General features: G+C 41.9%; 1 protein-coding gene across 2 annotated transcripts; it reads left to right on the top strand.

Moving 5' to 3' along the window:
- The first annotated feature begins 14,762 nt into the window (after nucleotides 1–14,762).
- Nucleotides 14,763–17,418, top strand: LOC121275675 (guanine nucleotide-binding protein G(T) subunit gamma-T1-like). Of its 2 annotated transcripts, XM_041183201.1 has the most exons (4): nucleotides 14,763–14,864; nucleotides 15,536–15,622; nucleotides 15,770–15,869; nucleotides 16,900–17,418. In XM_041183201.1, exons 3-4 carry the CDS (start codon nucleotides 15,789–15,791, stop codon nucleotides 17,023–17,025), a joined length of 207 nt encoding a protein of 68 aa, XP_041039135.1. In that variant the 5' UTR covers nucleotides 14,763–14,864; nucleotides 15,536–15,622; nucleotides 15,770–15,788; the 3' UTR covers nucleotides 17,026–17,418. The 2 variants fall into 2 exon arrangements, with proteins under 2 accessions (XP_041039135.1, XP_041039134.1); XM_041183200.1 differs by lacking the exon at nucleotides 14,763–14,864 and having other exon boundaries at nucleotides 15,405–15,622.
- Nucleotides 17,419–18,937: the final 1,519 nt, after the last annotated feature.

Genomic DNA, 18,937 nt, shown 5'->3' with positions numbered 1-18,937 from the left:
AAGTCATTGATGGAGGAGTTGAAGACAGTTGGGCCTAGGAGAGGACCCTGAGGAAGCCCTAAATCAATTTTCTGGGGCGGAAATGATTGGCGTCCAACAACCACAACCATATTCCTTTGTGCTGGCTGTGAATCAAATCAATGGAGAATTTCCCTCGATTCCCATTGACTTCAAGTTTGCTAGGGCTTCTTGATGCCATATTTAGTCAAATGCTGCCTTGATGTGAAGGGCAGTCACTCTCTCATCACCTCTGGAGTTCAGCTTTGTCCATGTTTGAACGAAGGCTGTAATGAAGTTAGGAGTTGAGTGGCCCTGGCGGAACCCAAACTGAGCATCGGTGAACATGTTATTGCTGAGTAAGTGCCACTTAATAGCACCATCAACAACACTTTCCATCACTTTGCTGATGACCAAGAGTGATCGGGTGTGATTGGCCAGGTTGGATTTATCCTTTTTGAGGACAGGACTTACCTGGGAAATGTTTCACGTTGCCAATAGATGCCAGTGTTGTAGCTGTACTGGAACAACTTGGTATGCCACCGGCTGGTGTGATGCTTCAGTGGGTAAGCACTGTGGGTGATGTGTGCTGGTTAATCTGCTTGTCACCTCTTGCTTTTAGCTTTCACTGCTGGCTGGCAGTACAGCTATTGTGAGAAAGTGAGCCAAGTACGTAAGCCTCTCCCTGCCAGTATATAACCTCTCCTTCAGAAAGTCCCCTATGTAGTGCATCTTCTTGGCAACATGTACAAACTGGGTACCTCACAGTCCCTGCCAAACTACAAGGGACTCAGAGGATGCCCTGGCCCCTAGAGAAGTAGCATGCAGGCCCACTGGTGTGTGCACCCTAGGTGCCCATAAACTAGATCCCCAGCTATGGGTAAATAGCCCCACTGCTTTGTGGATGTCTCAGGAGAGAAGAACGATAAGGGAGTAATCCCGGACAGAAAACCTGGAGTGGAGTTCTGTAGGTGGTAATCTGTCCCCCATCAGGCAGCTTTCTAGCAACTCATGCAGCAGGGCTGGTACCAAACAGCACTGGTTTCAGCCTTTCCTCTGGACAATATTAGCAATGCCAAAATGGAGTCCTGATGCTTGGGCAACTCAGGGTCTCAGTAGTATTTTCCCAGACCTGCGCATTGGAGAGAACAATCCAGCTTTGTGGTTTACATTTGCACAACAAGGGAAGAAACGATTTCCAGTTATAAGCTCTCAATCGATTAATGTAGAAACCAGCGCAGGCATTACTTCCAAAGAGATTATCGCACCTCATTGGAAAACTACTGGCCCCCTTAAGCTGGACAGCTCCTAGTCTGTTAGGTGTGTCCCACCATGGCCTGCTGGCTTCAATGGATGCTTGGAGTTTAGAGAGTCAATAGGCAGGTTGCTAATGTATGCACCGGATAAGACAAACTCAACAAAGACACCAGTCTTTCATATCGTAAACTGGAATGTAAGGGCCATGCGCCTTGGCCTTCTGCAGGTTAATGATGCATGTGAGACAGCTGTGATTGACAAAGAATTTACAAAGCTCAATATGGACATTGCTAAGCTGCCAGAAACTAGACTTGCTCAAAGTGGATCCTTAAAGACAAACACTACATGATCTTCTGGCAACATGTGAGCACAGAGTGGGTTTCACAGTAAAAAACACATCACTAATGATGATTGAACCCCCCCAACCCACTCACAGAAAGTTCAGAAAGTCTCTTTAAACTTCACTTGTCAACAAATGTAGACCCAGTTAACCTTATGTTCATCCAAACCCCGGCATTCACCTCCACCCCAAATGCCAAGGATCAATTCTGAGTCACTTGATTTTGCCAGCAGCAAAATTCCCAGCACAGAGAGACTGTACCTTTTGGGGACTTCAATGCAAGGATGGGTACCAACTACACATCTTGGTCAATTTGCATAGGGCACCAGGGAGTCAGTGAGGTGAACAAAAATGGACAGTTTGCTGGACCTATGCTGTTATCATGGACTCTATGTCACAAACAGCTGCTTCCAAAACAAGACATGTCACAAGGTATACTGGAGGCATCCGAGGCCTCATCAGTGACTATAACACTGACCACTCCCTGGTGTGTAGTAAGGTCAGGCTTCAGACAGGGGAACTATACCCAGTCCAAGAAGAAAGGTGGTCCTCAGATTAACACTTACCACACCACTGACCCAGAAAACACCGAGGAGTTTCTCAACATCCTCAATCAGACTCTTCCAGACAACAAGCCCAAAACCAGAGAGTCAAAGTGGGATCACTTGTGTGACACCATCTATAATTCTGCAATTAATGTGCACGGGAAAGGAGATCAGAGGACTCCCACCTTCATCCGTGATTCCTCTGATGACCTACATCAAATCAACAATTTCCAGTTCCCTGGCCACAACCGCCTCCTCTTCACCATGGACGTCCAATCCCTCTACCTCCATCCCCCACCGGGATGGTCTAAGGGCTTTCTGCTTCTTCCTTGAATAGAGGCCTAAACAATCCCCATCCACCACTACTCTCCTCCATCTGGCTGAACTTGTTCTCACGCTGAACAATTTCTACTTAAACTCCTCTCACTTCCTCCAAATAAAAGGTGAGGCTATGGGTACCCACATGGACCCCAGCTATGCCTGTGTCTTTATGGGGTATGTGGAACATTCCTTGTTCCAGTCCTACTCCGGCCCCCTCCCATAACTCTTTCTCCGGTACATCGATGATTGCTTCGGTGCTGCTTCAGGCTCTCATCTGGACCTGGAAAAAATCATTAATTGTGCTTCCAATTTCCACCCCTCCAGCATTTTCACATGGTCCATCTCTGACACTTCCCTTTCCTTTCTTGACCTCTGTGTCTCAATTTCTGGTGATAGTCTATCCACCAATATTCATTACAAGCCTACTGACTGACAGAGCTATCTCGACTACAGCTCCTCACACCCCGCTTCCTGCAAGGACTCCATCCCATTCTCTCAGTTCCTTCACCTCCGTCGCATTGGTTCTGATGATGCCACTTTCCACAACAGTTCCTCTGACATGTCTTCCTTCTTCCTTAACCAAGGTTTTCCACCCACCGTCGTTGACAGGGCCCTCAACCGTGTCCAGCCCATCTCTCGCGCATCTGCCCTCACACTTTCCTCTACCTCCCAGAACCATAATAGATTCCCCTTGTCCTCACTTATCACCCCACCAGCCTCCGCATTCAAAGCATCATCCTCCGCCATTTCCGCCAACTCCAGCATGATGCCACCACCAAACATATCTTCCCTTCACCCCCACCCCCCACCCCTCCCCCCCCCCCACCCGGTGGCATTCCGTAGGGACCGTTCCCTCCGGGACACCCTGGTCCACTCCTCCATCACCCCCTATACCTCAACCCCCTCCCATGGCACCTTCCCATGCAACCGCAGAAGATGCAACACCTGCCCCTTTACTTCCCCTCTCCTCACCGTCCAAGGGCCCAAACACTCCTTTCAAGTGAAGCAGCATTTTCCTCAATTTAGTCTACTACGGTATCCTCTACATTGGAGAGACCAAAACGCACACTGGGTGACCGCTTTGCAGAACACCTTCGGTCTGTCCGCAAGCATTACCCAGACCTCCCTGTTGCTTGCCATTTCAACACTCCACCCTGCTCTCATGCCCACATGTCCATCCTTGGCCTGCTGCATTGTTCCAGTGAAGCTCAACGCAAACTGGAGGAACAACACCTCATCTTCCGACCAGGCACTTGACAGCCTTCCGGATTGAATAATGAGTTCAACAATTTTAGATCATGAACTCTTTCCTCCATCCCCACCCCCTTTCCAATCCCCCCCTTTTTTTCCAATAATTTATATAGCTTTTTCTTTTCCCACCTATTTCCATTATTTTTAAAGGTATGTCCATCCATTGTTCTATCTCTACCTTTTAGCCTATTTCGATTCCTTCACCACACCCCACCCCCACTAGGGCTATCTGTTCCTTGCTTGTCCTGCTTTCTACCCTTAATTAGCACATTCCTTAGATAATGTTCAACACCTCTTTGTCCTTTTGTCTATGACATTTTTTGGCTATCTCCACCAATCACTGGCCCTGTATTCAGCTCTACCACCACACCAACCCCCCCACAACACCACCCCCCCCCCACCCCCTTAAAACAGTTTATGTTTCACCTTTTTTCTATTTTTACTTAGTTCTGTTGAAGAGTCATACATACTCGAAACATTAACTGTGCTCCTCTCCGCTGATGCTGCCAGACCCGGTATTTTTATTTTTGTTTCAGAGGAATGCTGACTGATTTCAGGCTTACTGGAGTAAAATGGAGCCAGTTACTGCAATCAAGAGGAGAATCCTCACGAATTACAAGCAAGTCCCCAGCAAACAAATCCTAAATGCTTTCAGAGCTGCTAAAACCAAGCCTGAACAGACTGCTCAGCAATGCACCAATCAATTCTGGTTGAAATTTTGCAACAGTAAACTATCTGCAGCTGAATATGAGGATATTGAAGTGTTGGATGAAGGAATCGAGAAAGCAACAGGCCCAGCAGCAATCAAATCAGCTCCTTTGAAGACAAGACAGGGATGATCATCACTGAACTGAGCAAACAGTTGGAAAAGTGGGTGGAGCAATACATCCATCTCTATGCAACAGAGAATGTTGTCACTGAAGAAGCTCCCAGCTCCATTCCAGACTTTCCTCTTATGAAGGAACTGGACAGCAAACCCACCATAGCAAAGCTCAACAAGGCAATTGGCCATTTTTCTGGTAAAAGCCCAGGAAGCGATGGCATTCCACCTGAAATCAGCAAACACGGAAAACCGGCATTGCTGCAGCATCTCCGTGAACTTTTGTGTCTGTTGGAAGGAAAGATTTGCACCTCAAGATAAGCATCACCTACAAAAACAAAGGGAATCACAGTGACTACAAAAATTACTGAGGCATCTTCTTGTTAAGTATCGTGTGAAAGGTCTCTGCACTCATTGCTCCGACCAGTTTGCAGCCCCTGGCATCGCGCATCTACCCTGAGTCAGAGCTGGCAGATCGACGGTCGACATGATTTTCTCACTTCAGCTGTTTCAGGAGAAGTGCAGTGAGCAGAGCAGATCACTCCACCTGGCCTTCATAGAACACACCAAGGCCTTTGATCTCATCAGCAGAGACAGACTCTTTAACCTGCTGTGGAAAACGGGCTGCCTGCCTGGATTCCCAGGCGTCATTTCTCTGTTCCAAGAGAACATGCACAGTTCCAACAGCTTCACGTATCTTGGATCGACAATTACCAGCAACCTGTCCCTTGATGCCAAAATTAACACCAGGCTTGCCAAGGCTGCGGCAGTCATGTCAAAGTTGACAAGCTGAGTATTGGCCAACAGCAAACTAACTGATAATACAAAGCTCCATGTGAGCCAGGCTTATGTTCTCACCACCTTCCTTTACAGTAGCAAAGCATGGACAACTTATGCAAGCCAAGAAACACATCTGAACAGATTTCACCTCTGCTGCCTCAGACAAACATTGGGCATCTCCTGGTAGGACAGAGTGCTGAATGTGGAAGTATATCAGTATGCAGGGAACCCCAGCATGTTTGTTAGAAGTGACTCCTTTGGCCAGATCATGTGAGCTGAATAGATGACGGCTGCATCCTCGAGGACATACTCTAGGGCGAGCTTGCTATTAGCAAGAGAACAACAGATCACCCACATCTGTGATAAAAGGATGTCTGCAAGTGAGACTTAGAGCTGGTGCATGGAAAGTCCTCGCTGCTGACTGGAGTGGCTGGAGACGAGCAGCCAGGGAAGCTGTGGAAAAGGCCAAGAACAAAATAATTGACCAGGTGGCAGAAAAGTGAACCTGCCAGAGGGAAAAAAAATTAATTGACCTCAGGCCAACACTATTCATCTGTGCCAGCTGTGGAAGTGACTGCCACTCACCAATCGGCCTCTACAGCCCCAACAGATGATGTTCCATTCAGAAGTGACATACACCCCAAGTGCAGTCCATCGTCTACCAAGATGGATGGATGTCATCACAGAACAACTTGGCTAGGGGCAAGGCTAATTCTGGAGCACAAGTTGTCAGTAAGACAGCCAGGGTTTTTCAGGACACATAGACTTTCCTATAGTCTATCTATGCCTTCAGGCATTTCATGTATGAGTGAATCAAATTGGCTGAAGACTAGCTGGGGACCTGAGAAGGAGGCCAAGATGGATCATCACTCGGGACTTTTGGCTGAAGATAATTACAAATGCTTCAGCCTTCTCTTTTGCATGGATGTTCTGGGCTCCCCCATCATTGAGGCTGGGGATGTTTGTGAAACCTCTTCCTCTAGCTGTTTAATTGTCCACCACCATTCCGGGCTGGATTTGGCAGCTCTGCGGACCTTTGCTCTGGTTAGTTGTTTGTGGAATCGCTTAGCTCTGTCTCACGCATGCTGCTTCCACTGTTTGACATGCATGTAGAAATGTGTTGTAGTTTCACCAGTTTGGGACTCATTTCTAGGTATGTCTGGCACTGCCCCTGGCATGGCCTCCTGTACTCTTCATTGAACTAGAGTTGATCCCCCAGTTTTATGGTAATGGCAGAGTGACGGAAATGCCAGGCTATGAAGTTACAGATTGTGGTTGAATATAGTACAACTGTTACTGATGGCCCACAGTGCCTCATGGATGCCCAGTTTTGAGCTACCATAACTGTTCTGAGTCTATCCCAATTGGTGCAGTGGTAGTGTCACACAACACAATGGAGGGTGTCCTCAGTGTGAAGAAGGGACTTTGTCTCCACAAGGTCTACATATATGAAATAGGAGCATAAGTATGCCATTCAGCCTGTTGAGCCTGCTTTGCCATTTAATAAAATCATAGCTGATCTGTTTGTATCACAAAGTCCACATTCCCATCTTCCCCTGATAACCTTTGATTCCCTTGCCTAACAAGAATCTATCTACCTCCACCTTAGAGATATTCAATAATGCCACCTCCACCACCTTCTGAGGTGGAGAGTTCCAAAGTCATACAAACCTCTCAGAGAAAAAAATTCTCCTCATCTCTGTTGTAAAAGGGCAACCCCTATTTTTAAAACAGTGCCCCCTAGTTCTGGACTCACCCACAAGAGGTAACATCATTTCCACGTCCTCCTTGTGAATACTCTTCAGGATCTTATATACTTCAAATAAATCACTCATCACTCTTCTAAACTCTAATGGAAGCCCAGTCTGTCTAAACGTTCCTCGTAAGAGAACCCACTCATTCCAGCTATCAATCTAGTAAACCTCCTCTGAACCGCCTGTAATGCATTTACATCCTTTGTTAAATAAGGAGACCAAAACTGCACACAGCATTTGAGGTGTGGTCTCACCAATTCCCTGAATAATTAAGCGTGACATCCTTGTTTTTATTGTCAATTCCTCTCATAATATGGGATAGCATTCTATTAGCTTCCTTAATTAATTTTTGTAGCTGTCATTCCTACTAATACTGTTATAGAAAGATGCACCTGCGACAGATGAAGACGAGCTCAAGTAGATGTTTTCCTTGTGCTGGTTCTGTCACCAGCTGCCACAAGCCCAGTCTGGCTGGTTTGTCCTTCAGGCCTTGGCCAGTTCGGTCAGTACGAAGCTACATTTGATGCTGGACATTGAAATCCCCCACCCAGAGTACTTTCTATGACCTTGCTGCCATCAGTGCTTCTTCGAAATGACGTTCAACATGGAGGGCTACAGATTCATCAACTGAAAGAAGGTAATAGATGGTAATCAGCAGGAGATTTCCTTGCTCAAGGGAAGGGGAGGATTTTCTGGACTGTTTTATCCTGATTACAGTCATAGCCCAGAGGAAAACATAAGCACATGAAAGGGAGAATGTGACTGTTAGGGAATTTTTGTGGGGATTTAGGAGAGGTTGAGAAGGAGGTCCCACAGACACTGGTCCTGTCCAACCAGTATGATGTACTTACAACCCGTGAGGACATGCTGAAAGACTGCAGAGAGGACAGCCACAATGCAGACTAAGGCACCGTGTCTCAGAAAGCTGTCCAGGGGCGGGGAATGGGTGGGTGTGGGGGAAGAGCAGAATGGAAATGTGAGCACAATAGGGGAGCTCTATAATTAAGGGGATAGAGAACATCCTCTGCAGCCAAGAGTGAGAGAATCGTGAAGGGTGTGTTGCCTACCTGGTGACAGGGTAAAGGGCGTCTCATGGCAACTGAAGAGGAACTTGGAAAGGAAAGAGTTAATCCAGTTGTCATGGTCCATGCTGGAACAAACAACATAGGTTGGAGCAAGGAGGAGGTCCTGCTGAAAGAATATTAGGAGTTAGGCTCTAAATTAAAAAGCAGGCTTCAAGAGTAATAATCTCTGGATTATTGCCCAAGCCATGGACAAATTGTCATATGAGCCGACAGATCAGGAGAAATAACACGTGGGAATGAGGAGTTCCTTTTCATGGGACACTGACACCAGTTCTGGGACAAGGGGAAAGTGTACCGAGAGGATGGAGTCCACCTGGACCGGGGTGGGGTCCGTGTCTGAGCTGAAAGGGTAAGTAGGGAGGGGACAAAGGCTTTAAACTAGTAAGGCAGGGATAGAACTCTACAAGAAGTATAAGCAGCCTAAATGTGAACAAAACAGGCAAGGGGAGCATAATTAATAAAGTGAGGGAGATTATTGGTGGCAAGGAATTAAATAGAGTTATGGAACTGGAATCTTAAAGGATGATTAAACATAGAGTGAGAGGAAATTCTATGAAAAATAAGTTAAAATCTCTACACAGCAATGCGCACAGTGTCCTTAATACAACAGGGGAGTTGGAGCCAAAAAACATTGGGAGGAACCAAACATAGTAGGCATTACCGAGACATAGCTCCTGAAAAATTAGGACTGTAAGACTATAAAAACTGTAAGGTGTAACTAGCATGTAAAGGATAGAGAGGGATAAAGGGGAGGTGGATTAGCTGTACTTATTTGAGATAACATTATGGCAGTAGAATAAAGTGACACAGTTGGCAAGAACTTAAAAGATGAATCCATATTTTAGAGGTAAAAAAATAAAGCATCAATCAGACTAATAAGTTTTATCTACAAAGCATCTCATAGTGAAAGGGAGGTATAGGAGGAAAATGCAGAGAGATTAGGGAACTGAGTAAAATAAAATCATGAAGATTTTAGCTAACCCAATATTATTTGGACAGAAGAGGTAGGTAGATGGGAGAATGAAATGGAAGGTAAATGGGAGAAGGAAATGTCTCACCAAATATCGAAAATGTAGAAAGCCGAATAAGGGAAGAGTCACTATTGGATCGAGTAATGGGGAATGAACCAGGGCAGATGAGTAAAAGCAAGGCAACATTCAGTTAATTTTAACCATAATAAAAGACCCTTCAAGCTGATAATAGAGAAGAATATAAGTATGACAAAAATGAAGTTAATATATTGGAGAAGGGCTGATTTTGAGGGGAAGAGATTACAAATGTGAAAATAAAATGGGCAATTGTATTGGTAAACAGCGATGTTGATCCACAATGGGGAAAAATTTAAAACTGTTTTCAACACAGAGCAAGGAAAATAAATTCCGCTAAAAGGAAAGAACAAACCAAACATTATTGAGACTCCATGGATTAATAAAGATACAATAAAAAAATTGAAGCTTCGGAAAGAGGCGTATATTAAGTACTAAACAGCAGATGAATGTATGATAAGAGAGAATATAAATAGATTAGGACAGAAGTAAAAGAGAAACAATTAAGAAGGCAAAGAGGAACTATGAAATTAAATTACAGGCACAAAATAAAAAATAATGGCTTGGGTGGGAATTGGACCATTAAAGGATAGGTAGGACAATACCACATGTAACAAAAGAGATGGCAGAAATATTAAATAATCATATTGTTTCAGTATATACCAAGGAGATAGATCAGGTGGACATGTTATTGAATTACAAGGTGAGTAATGATTTCAATGCATTTAAAATAAAAAAGGGGATGCATTGAATAAACTAATCAAATTCAAAGCGGATAAAACCCCTGGTCCAGATGGATTGCATCCACACATTTTAAAAGAACCTAAGATATAACAGATGGATTATTACACATATTTAATAATGCGTTGGAAAAGGTTTAGTACCAGAGAACTGGTGGATTGCTAACGTAATTCCTATCTTTAAGATTAGGGACAGAATATGTCAAGGGAATGAGATACCAGTCAGATTAACAACAGTGGTAGGAAAAGATAGTGGGATCCCCACTAAAGGAGAGAATAAAAGAACATCTAAAAAAGGAAACCACAATAATGAATGGTCGGCATGGATGTTAATAGGGAAAATCTTGTTTGAACAAACCTCTGGATTTTTTAGCAAGGTAACAGAGAGAATAGAAAATTATAATGCAGTAGATGTAATTTATCTGGGTTTTCATAAGGCCTTCAATAAATTGCCCATAATAAACCAATGAAAGTGGCCAGAGAATGTGGAGTCAGGGGACAAGTAGCAGAATGGATTGCCAGCTGACTTCAAGGCAGGAAGCAAAGAGTGGGAGTAAAGGATAGTTATTCACAGTGGCAGAAGGTGGGAATAGTGGTACACAAAAGGACCAGTGCTAGGAACACCACTGCTCACAACTTAAATTAATAATTTTCATTTTTAGACCACACTTAGAGGACTGTATGCAGTTCTGTTCACCATTTTATAAAAAGGATACAGAGGCATTGGAGAGGGTGCAAAGAATTTTTGGATGATACAAGAAATGCATGGGTATACATATGAGGAAAGGTGAACAGGCTGGGTCTGTCTTCTCTTGAAGGCTGAGTTGTAACCTAATAGAGTTCTTTAAATTGGACGAAGGTTTTGATAGAATATATGCAGAGAGAATATTTCAACTTGTGGGGAAGAGCATAACTAAAAGTCATCAACACAAAATAGTCAGCAAGTAATCCAATAGGGAATTTAGAAGAAACTTCATTACCCAAAGGGGAGTGAATATGTGGAACTAACTATCACAGGGAATGGTTAAAGCTGTGATGAAAGTATAATAATTTTCATAATATTTTTCTGGTTTATTGTGAATTGGGTTTATGGGGGTAAGAATACTTGGGTCTGTGTGTGATTTAATTGTGAAGTAGACTGCAAGTTTAAAAGCATCAAGAGAAGCTAGGTTCTTGACAAGCTAATGAGTAAACATGGATGCTGGCTTAGCATGTAAGGTGAAGGGAATTTGCATTTTTAGATAAATGAAGAGATTTAGATTTCAAATGGGATTTGGTCTGTTTATAATTAGGCAGATAGCAAGGCTAAGGAACATGTTTATTTTTCTGCAAAGGTTACTAACAATATATTGGCAACATGAAAGTTTTTATATTATGAGGAAGATACATTTTCAAATATATATGGAACAATAGAATTTATATATGAAAAAGAGAGAAACATATATAAAGGAGAATGAAGGTCTATGTGGCAGAAGGCCATGTAAGATGTGACAGGAGTGTGTGAAATAGCCTTAATGAAGCCTCCAGCATTTGTGCATAAGTTTGCTATAAAACAAAACAAATGTTGGGGAAAAGACATTTGGGATTCCACTGTCAAGTGGGTATTGTGTTAACTTGCTGGTTCTGTTTTAAATCTAAAATCTATTTTTGACTGTTGCCTTAAAGGGGGTGTAACTGGGGTCAGGTTAATTAGGAGTTATTATAATAGTAAGCAATTGTAGTCTTATGTATGTGCTTGACATCTTTTATTTTGTTAACAATTATTTTAATTCAATTTTTAAAATCTCTAAAGGCCTTGGTGGGTTTATTACTCCTGAATTCACTGCATACATCTCATGATAAATACAAATTGCAAAACTGTGGTGATAGCAGAATCAAGTTTCCCTTGTAGATTTGGTCCACCTGGCACACATCATCTGCCATGTCAGAACAAAGCAAATAGGACAGATGCATTTCAGGGGAAACTGGACAGGCATATAAGAGAGAAGGGAATAGAGATTTGTGATGATATTTATAGATGAGGAAAAATTGGAGGACAATTGAAAAGCATAAACGCCAGCTTGGGCTGGTTGGGTCGAATGTCTGTTTCTATGCTGTATATTCTATATTTGTATGCCTATATATACAATGATTAATCTAATGCCATGAGACTTCAATGTTGAGGAGGTGGAGGAACACCTGACTGCATACCACAGTGCCGCCACTTCTGTGGGTCTGTCCTGACAGTGGGAAGATAGCCAGGGATGATGAAAGAAGAGTCTGGGACATTGGCTGTAAAGCCTGATTAGTAGGTATGACTATGTCAGGCTATTGCCTGATCAGTCTGTAGAGCAGTCCTCCTAATTGTGTCACAAGTCCCCAGATGCTCATGAGGAGGACTTTGAAGGGTTGATTGGGTGGAGTGTGCCTTTTCATTTCTGGTGTCTAGGTCAATTCTAGGTGGTTTATTTGGTTTTATTCTTATTTAACTATTTTGTAGCAGTTTGATATAATTAAATAGCTTGCTAGGTCATTTCAGAATGAAGTTAAGAGTCAACCACATTGCTGTGGATCTGGAGCCACATGTAGGTGGGACCAGGCAGGAAGGCAGATTTCCTTCCCTAAAGGATATTAGTGAGCCAGATGGCAATCCAGTGGCTGAAAATTATTAAATGAATTAATTAAATTTAAAATTCACCAGCTGACATGAACTCATGTCCCTCTGGCCTACTAGTCTAGCAATGTTAGCACTATTCTGCCTTATGGACATGGATTTTTTTTTACATATTTATGGGACGTGGGTGTTGCTGGCTCAGCCAGCATTTATTACCCATCCCTAATTGCCCTTGAGAAGGTGGTGGTGAGTGGGTTGAGGAGGTGATATCCAGAGCAGATGAGGCCAGATGGAGATGTGAAGGTGTGTGTGCGAGAGTGAGTGGTGAGCTGGCAGTGAGTGAGATGCCAGTGAACATGTGATGGGCTTGTGAGTGTATGAGTTGAGAGTGATGAGATGGTTGCCTTACCCTGACAGCAAGGATGAGATCATTCATCCTTTTTCTGCACTTGAGGGCCAACCTCTCATGTGTAGTATCAGCACTGACCACCTCTGCCACCGCCTCCCAAGCCGGAGTGGTGAGACTGATGGGCCTTCAGCGGCTAGAGCGGGGTTAGAGAGCATCGCAGCAGATCTCCACAGTCTCCAAAAGGTGTTCCAGGGATGCATCGCTGAATCAGGGGGCTGCACTCTTCCTGGCATTTGGGACCATGTCTTCACTGCAGCAGTCCTGGGCTGCAAACATGGAGAAGTGTGCATGTGGCTACAGTTTAACTATGGCTCCCAGTGAGAGGAAGCAGCAATGTGATGACATGGCAGGAAAATCAGAGGCTGGCCGCCAGCGGTGCAGCCTTTTTCCCATGACTACATAATTTATGAGGTGGAAAGGGGACAATACGGCCTGAAAACCCACCATTTTGGCAGCGGGTTAAAGGTTTTTTTTCACGTCTGTCACAGCACTTAATGCAAATCTGGGTTGATTCCACCCAATATAAGTAAAAGGATAGATAAGGGGAACCAGTGTATGTATTTGTCTATTTGTATTTTAAAATGGAATGTGTTAAAGCCCCACATGAAACATTGTTGCATGAAATAAGGGCTGAAAAGTTTGGGGTGATATACTAGCATGGACTGAGGATTGGTTCAAAGTCAGAAAACAGAGAGTAGGGATAAACAGGTCATCTTTAAGTTGGCAGCTATTACTAGCTGGGTGACGCAAAGGTCAGTGCTGGATCCTCGGCTATTTTCAAACTTTATTAATGATTTAGATGATTGGGCTGAATGTGATGTATCCAAGTTTTCTGACGATAGTAAGCATAGTGGGTAAGTAAGCTGTGAAGATGACAGAGTCAGCAAAGGAATATAGATAAAAGCAAAATACTGCGGATGTTGGAAATCTAGAACAAAAACAAAAATACCTGGAAAAACTCAGCAGGTCTGACAGCATCTGCGGAGAGGGATACAGTTAACATTTCAAGTCCGAATGACTCTTCATCAGAGCTAAGGAAAAATAGAAAAGATTTAAAGGAGGGGGGAAGGGTGGTGGGACTGGTAGAGCTGGATAGAGTGGAGATTGCCAAAAGATGTCATAGAAAAAAGGACAAAGAGGTGTTGACAGTGGTGATATTAGCTAAGAAATGTGCTAATGGGTTCATTAAGGGTCGAAAGCTGGACGAGCAAGGGTGATAGCCCCAATGAGGGTGGGGTGGGGGGGATCTAATATAGATAGGTTACAGAATGGCTATGAAGGTGGCAAGTGAAGTACAATTTGCAGAAATGTGAGGCTATTCACTTTGCTAGGAAGAATGGAAAATCAGAATATTTTTAAATGGTAAGGGGCTATTAAATGTTGGTATCCTTCCACATGAAATGCAGAAAGTTCGCATGCAAGTACAGCAAGCAATTATGAATGTAAATTGAATGTTGGCCTTTGTTGGCAAGGGGTTTGGAGTATAAGAGTAAGAAAGTCTTGCTGAAATTATATAGTCATTTGGTGAAAGCACTATGTTCATTTTTGGCCACCTTACCTAAGGTAGGATATACTTGCGTTAGAAAGGGTGCAATAAAGGTTCAATAGATTGATTCCTGCAATAAGAGAGATGCTCTATGAGGAGCGATTGAATCATATGGGTCTATACTGTGTGGAGTTTAGTAAGATTGAGAGGTGACCTCACTGGAACATATAATACTCTGAGAAGGCTTGACCTGGTAGGTGCTGAGAAACTGTTTCCACTGGCTGGAGTCTGGAAGTAGTGGGCACAGTCTCAGGGTAGGCAGCCATTGCGGACTGCAATGAGGAGACATTTCTTCAGTTAGAAGGTTGTGGATCTTTAGGACTCTTTACCAGAGAGGACGGTGGATGTTCAGATGCTGAGCATATTCAAGGCTGAGAATGGTTTGTTTTCATTTTACACATATAAAACAGGCACAGCCAAATCCAATTTATATTCAATGTTACAATTTGTGAATACTCCGTCAAAAGATGTTGTCACAGAATAGCATTGCATCTCTAATGTTCGAGTAGAGAGACTTTGACGTTTGAAGGACAAATTTATATTTAAAAATCAACCTATTTTAGGTCATTTTGAAGATGCCCGTGTGTGTTAAACAAACCAAGAATAAGTTTCAATTTTACCACGTATTTTGCAGGGAATGATGTTAAATATATTTCAGTGTTGTGTGTGGGGAAGCAATGAGAATTATTCTAAGTGATTATTATAAGTGACTGCGTTGAGCAGGTGACCCACTCCAACAGATGTATAAGAGGCGATAAATACTCTGATAACAGACTTTTGCAGCTTACCGCCGCTGACGTCAGTATGATCCACTTTATTAATAAATGTAATTTAAAAATAAACAAAAAGTATGTTTACAGGAAGGTTGACGAACCAAAGGAAGGATGTGTTTTTTTTTAAAAAAAACTGTTTCCTTTAAAAGTTGCGTATGCAATTTTAGAACAATATGTTTGGCAAGGATTTTCTCCCCTTCTACTTAATGTTTAAATCTGTTAAAGCTCTTGATTTAATCACATTGGAAGATTAAGATATTAAGGGCCTTGTTTTAAAGGGCCTTACAGAAGGTTGCGGGATCACTGGCCGTGGAAGTGGCTGTAGCCGGAGAGTCTCGCCAGTGGATGAGTTGAATTTACCCCGGGTGAGCTCATCGCTTCCAAAACTTGCGCCTCTTACACCATTCATTCGTTCGCATTGCATTGCAGCAAGAGTTTTTTTTAAACATCCGTGCTTTAAAAATTGCGATTATCTTGACAATATCACGAACGAAAGTTTGTTTGTTTTTAAGACAACCATAACAGGCCGGGATGGAAGAGTTAACAGATAAGGACCGATTGAAAATGGAGGTAGAACAACTTCGTAAAGAAGTAACGTTAGAGAGAATGCTGGTAGGAACTCCTGTTTATGATTTCAGAACACCAAGATGAGACTTCTATTTTTCTGTTGCTGTTTTGTGGGTCTGCAGTTTTCTTTTAACTATTGCTAAATTGGTTCTAATGTTCATTTCATATAATGAAACGCAAACAGCAAATTGCCTTTCAGCATTAGTGAAATCTGAATAAAGATCAAAAAGGTGATGAATTAGTTAAATTTTCAAGCAAATCCAATATGCAACTTATTTTAATACTTTAATGGCTTTGGACCTGCCGGATGTTAACATTGAGTGCCAAATTGTGGGAACAAAAGTCAAGACAAAGCTATCCACTGCTGCCTCTTAACCCATCAAATATTAGCATGAACACTCTCAGATCACAGTGATATGGCTGCTCCTCATTAAAGTTAGGGCTAGTCTTAAAATTCAATAGACTCAGGAAAGAATCAATAATGTGCACAATGTCTTCAATTATATCTGTGATCCACTAGTTTACTCCAAATTAACAGTAATAAGCAATAAAGCAGGATCTGTTGGAATATGTAATATTGTATTAAAATAAGAAACAATGTAATTGAATATGCTCATAATGAATATTTTGTAAAAGTTCAATGTCACAGGTGATTGAATATTGAAGACTTGAAACTTTGTTGTATTAATGTTTACAGTACAGACAGCTTTGTGAAATCTCAGATGGCCAGCAACAAAGCCTGCATGTTCGGTCAGAGATAATCAGAGGAATGCATATTGCTTCTCCTAATTTGCAGCACATGTAAACTTAGGATATTGGAAATTGAAAATGGATATAGAATATATTGGAAATGCACAGTGCATCAATTGGCATCTGAAGCTGCAGTTATTCACTTCAGCCCTTAGATGTAAACTGTGTTGCAGACACAGCAAGGCCAATGATGCATGCCTGGCTATGAACAGCGTTCTCAGGAACAGGAGACAGCTCTCTGCATGTACTATTGTGACTGTGTTTAAATTGTACAATCACTCTATTTATCGTTTACAAATTATAATTTGACTTTGAATTATTTCAGGTGTCTAAATGTGCCGAGGAGCTGAAGGATTACATTGAATCACAGTCTGCAGAAGATCCTTTAGTAAAGGGAATCCCTGAGGACAAGAATCCCTTCAAGGAGAAGGGTGGCTGCATCGTCTCATAAATCAGAGAGGACTCACATCCTCAGGGCAATGGAGTATTTTCGACAATTTAGTAGCCATTAGTACTATGAAACCCTGCAGATGCTGAACCTCAGTGTGGGAAAATGGAATCATCATCACGGTTGGCGCAAAAAAAAGAGAAATTTCTACCAAGAATGTCAAGTTATCATCTGAGAAAAACATAATTGCCAATGTGTGGAAGCTAATCCCATAAGAAGTCACTATTTAGTATTAAAATCTGTGCAATAAACTTATTTTGAAATTGAGAAGTGTATATATCCTGGTAAGTGTTAAACTTGAACCTCTGCATTGAAATTTATCATTAAAATTCTATTAGTTTCTACTTCAAATACCATATTGTAAAACCACAGAAGTAATAAAATTGTTACACTTTATATTCCTGAAAACTTGCTTGAATGCATCAAATTGATCAACAATTCAACATTAACAGTGCATAATAACTGGAATGTATATATAAGTGGGATGCAGAATCAAACTGATAATGCAATGAGATAATTTAATACAGAATTTAGCAGACCTTTTACAGGTTTTCAATTTTGATACAATCTTTACCAGTACAAAAGTCAACTAATACAGATGTTGATACAGGGAATAAATATCTGTTTATAGAAGTGTACAACATTTTCAAGATGGTCTTTCACCATTGTATGGTTTCCAAAGTGAACATACAGAACTTCATGCTACAATTTAAGCTTTTGAGCTTCATTTGACAACAACTTTCATTTGTAAAGCACTTTGAAAGTAAAGACATAGTTCCAAGGCACTTCAAACAGAGATGTAAAGAGAATGGAAGCTAATTTAGTAAGAGAGAGATTAGAAGGGGTGACCAAAATCTTGGTGGCAGAGATGAGTTTTCAGAAGATTGTTAAATTATGAAATAGAGGTAGAGAAACAGATTTTTAGGGAAGGAATTGAGATTAAAAAAAACTCAGGTAGCTGAAAGGTGTGAGGCCAAAGATTGAGCAAAGGGAAGGGAGCTGCACAAAATGACACAGATAGAGGAATCAAGTGTTACCAAAATGAAATATAAGACTGGAGTAGGTTGTAGCTTGGAGAGATTTAAAGATAAGAATAAGAATTTTAAAGTTAAAAATGCAAGGTGGAGTGGCTGACAACTTTAGCTAGATAGGTAGAATAGGTGAACATGAATTAGCATATGGTAGAAGCAAATATAGAAATAGCAGGTGCATTAGTCATAATATTTCTATCCCAATTGAATACAGGAGCAGTGCCAAGGAACAGTAGGGTTGCTGAAATTATATCATCATTCAAGAAAGGGGAAAGGAATAACCCAGGAAATTACAGGTCAGTCAGCCTAACATCGGTTTTGGGGAGGTTATTAAAAACAATTATTAGGGAGAAAATAAGCTTACATATGGGAGTTAGGTTAATCAAGAGCCAGCAAGGATTTGTTAAATACAAATTGTGCTTGAGTAATTCAACTGAATTGCTGAAAAAATATTTTTTGAAGCTTTTCGTCTTTCACTCATCAGAACAATTTGTGCAAGAATGCAAGATAATGAGTTATGAGCGCAAGATGAAAAGCTTTGATGAAATGTCTTTTTTCAGTAATACTCAAGTTCCATACTACCAAATGACTATCTTTTTACCTGAATTTTTTGATAAGGTAACAGAGGAGGTTGAGGTAGTGTAGTAGATATCTGTATGGATTTTCAGGAGGTATGTGATAAAATGTCAGACAGGAGGCTTGATTAAGAAGATGAAAGGAATTAAAGAGAAAGTGATGCTATTAATACAAAACTGGGTCAAGTTCAGGAAGCAAAGGGTGGTGGTGAATGGATGTTTCTCAGACTGGGAGGTGGTTTGCACTGTGTATTCCCCAAGATTCAGCCTTGGGTCCATTGCTTTTCTCAACTTATATGAACAACCGGG

The sequence above is a fragment of the Carcharodon carcharias genome, chromosome 3 (assembly GCF_017639515.1).
Source record: "Carcharodon carcharias isolate sCarCar2 chromosome 3, sCarCar2.pri, whole genome shotgun sequence".
Lineage (NCBI taxonomy): Eukaryota > Metazoa > Chordata > Chondrichthyes > Lamniformes > Lamnidae > Carcharodon > Carcharodon carcharias.
The sequence above is the reverse complement of the archived record's forward strand: the minus strand, read 5'-3'. Positions and strand labels throughout refer to the sequence as shown.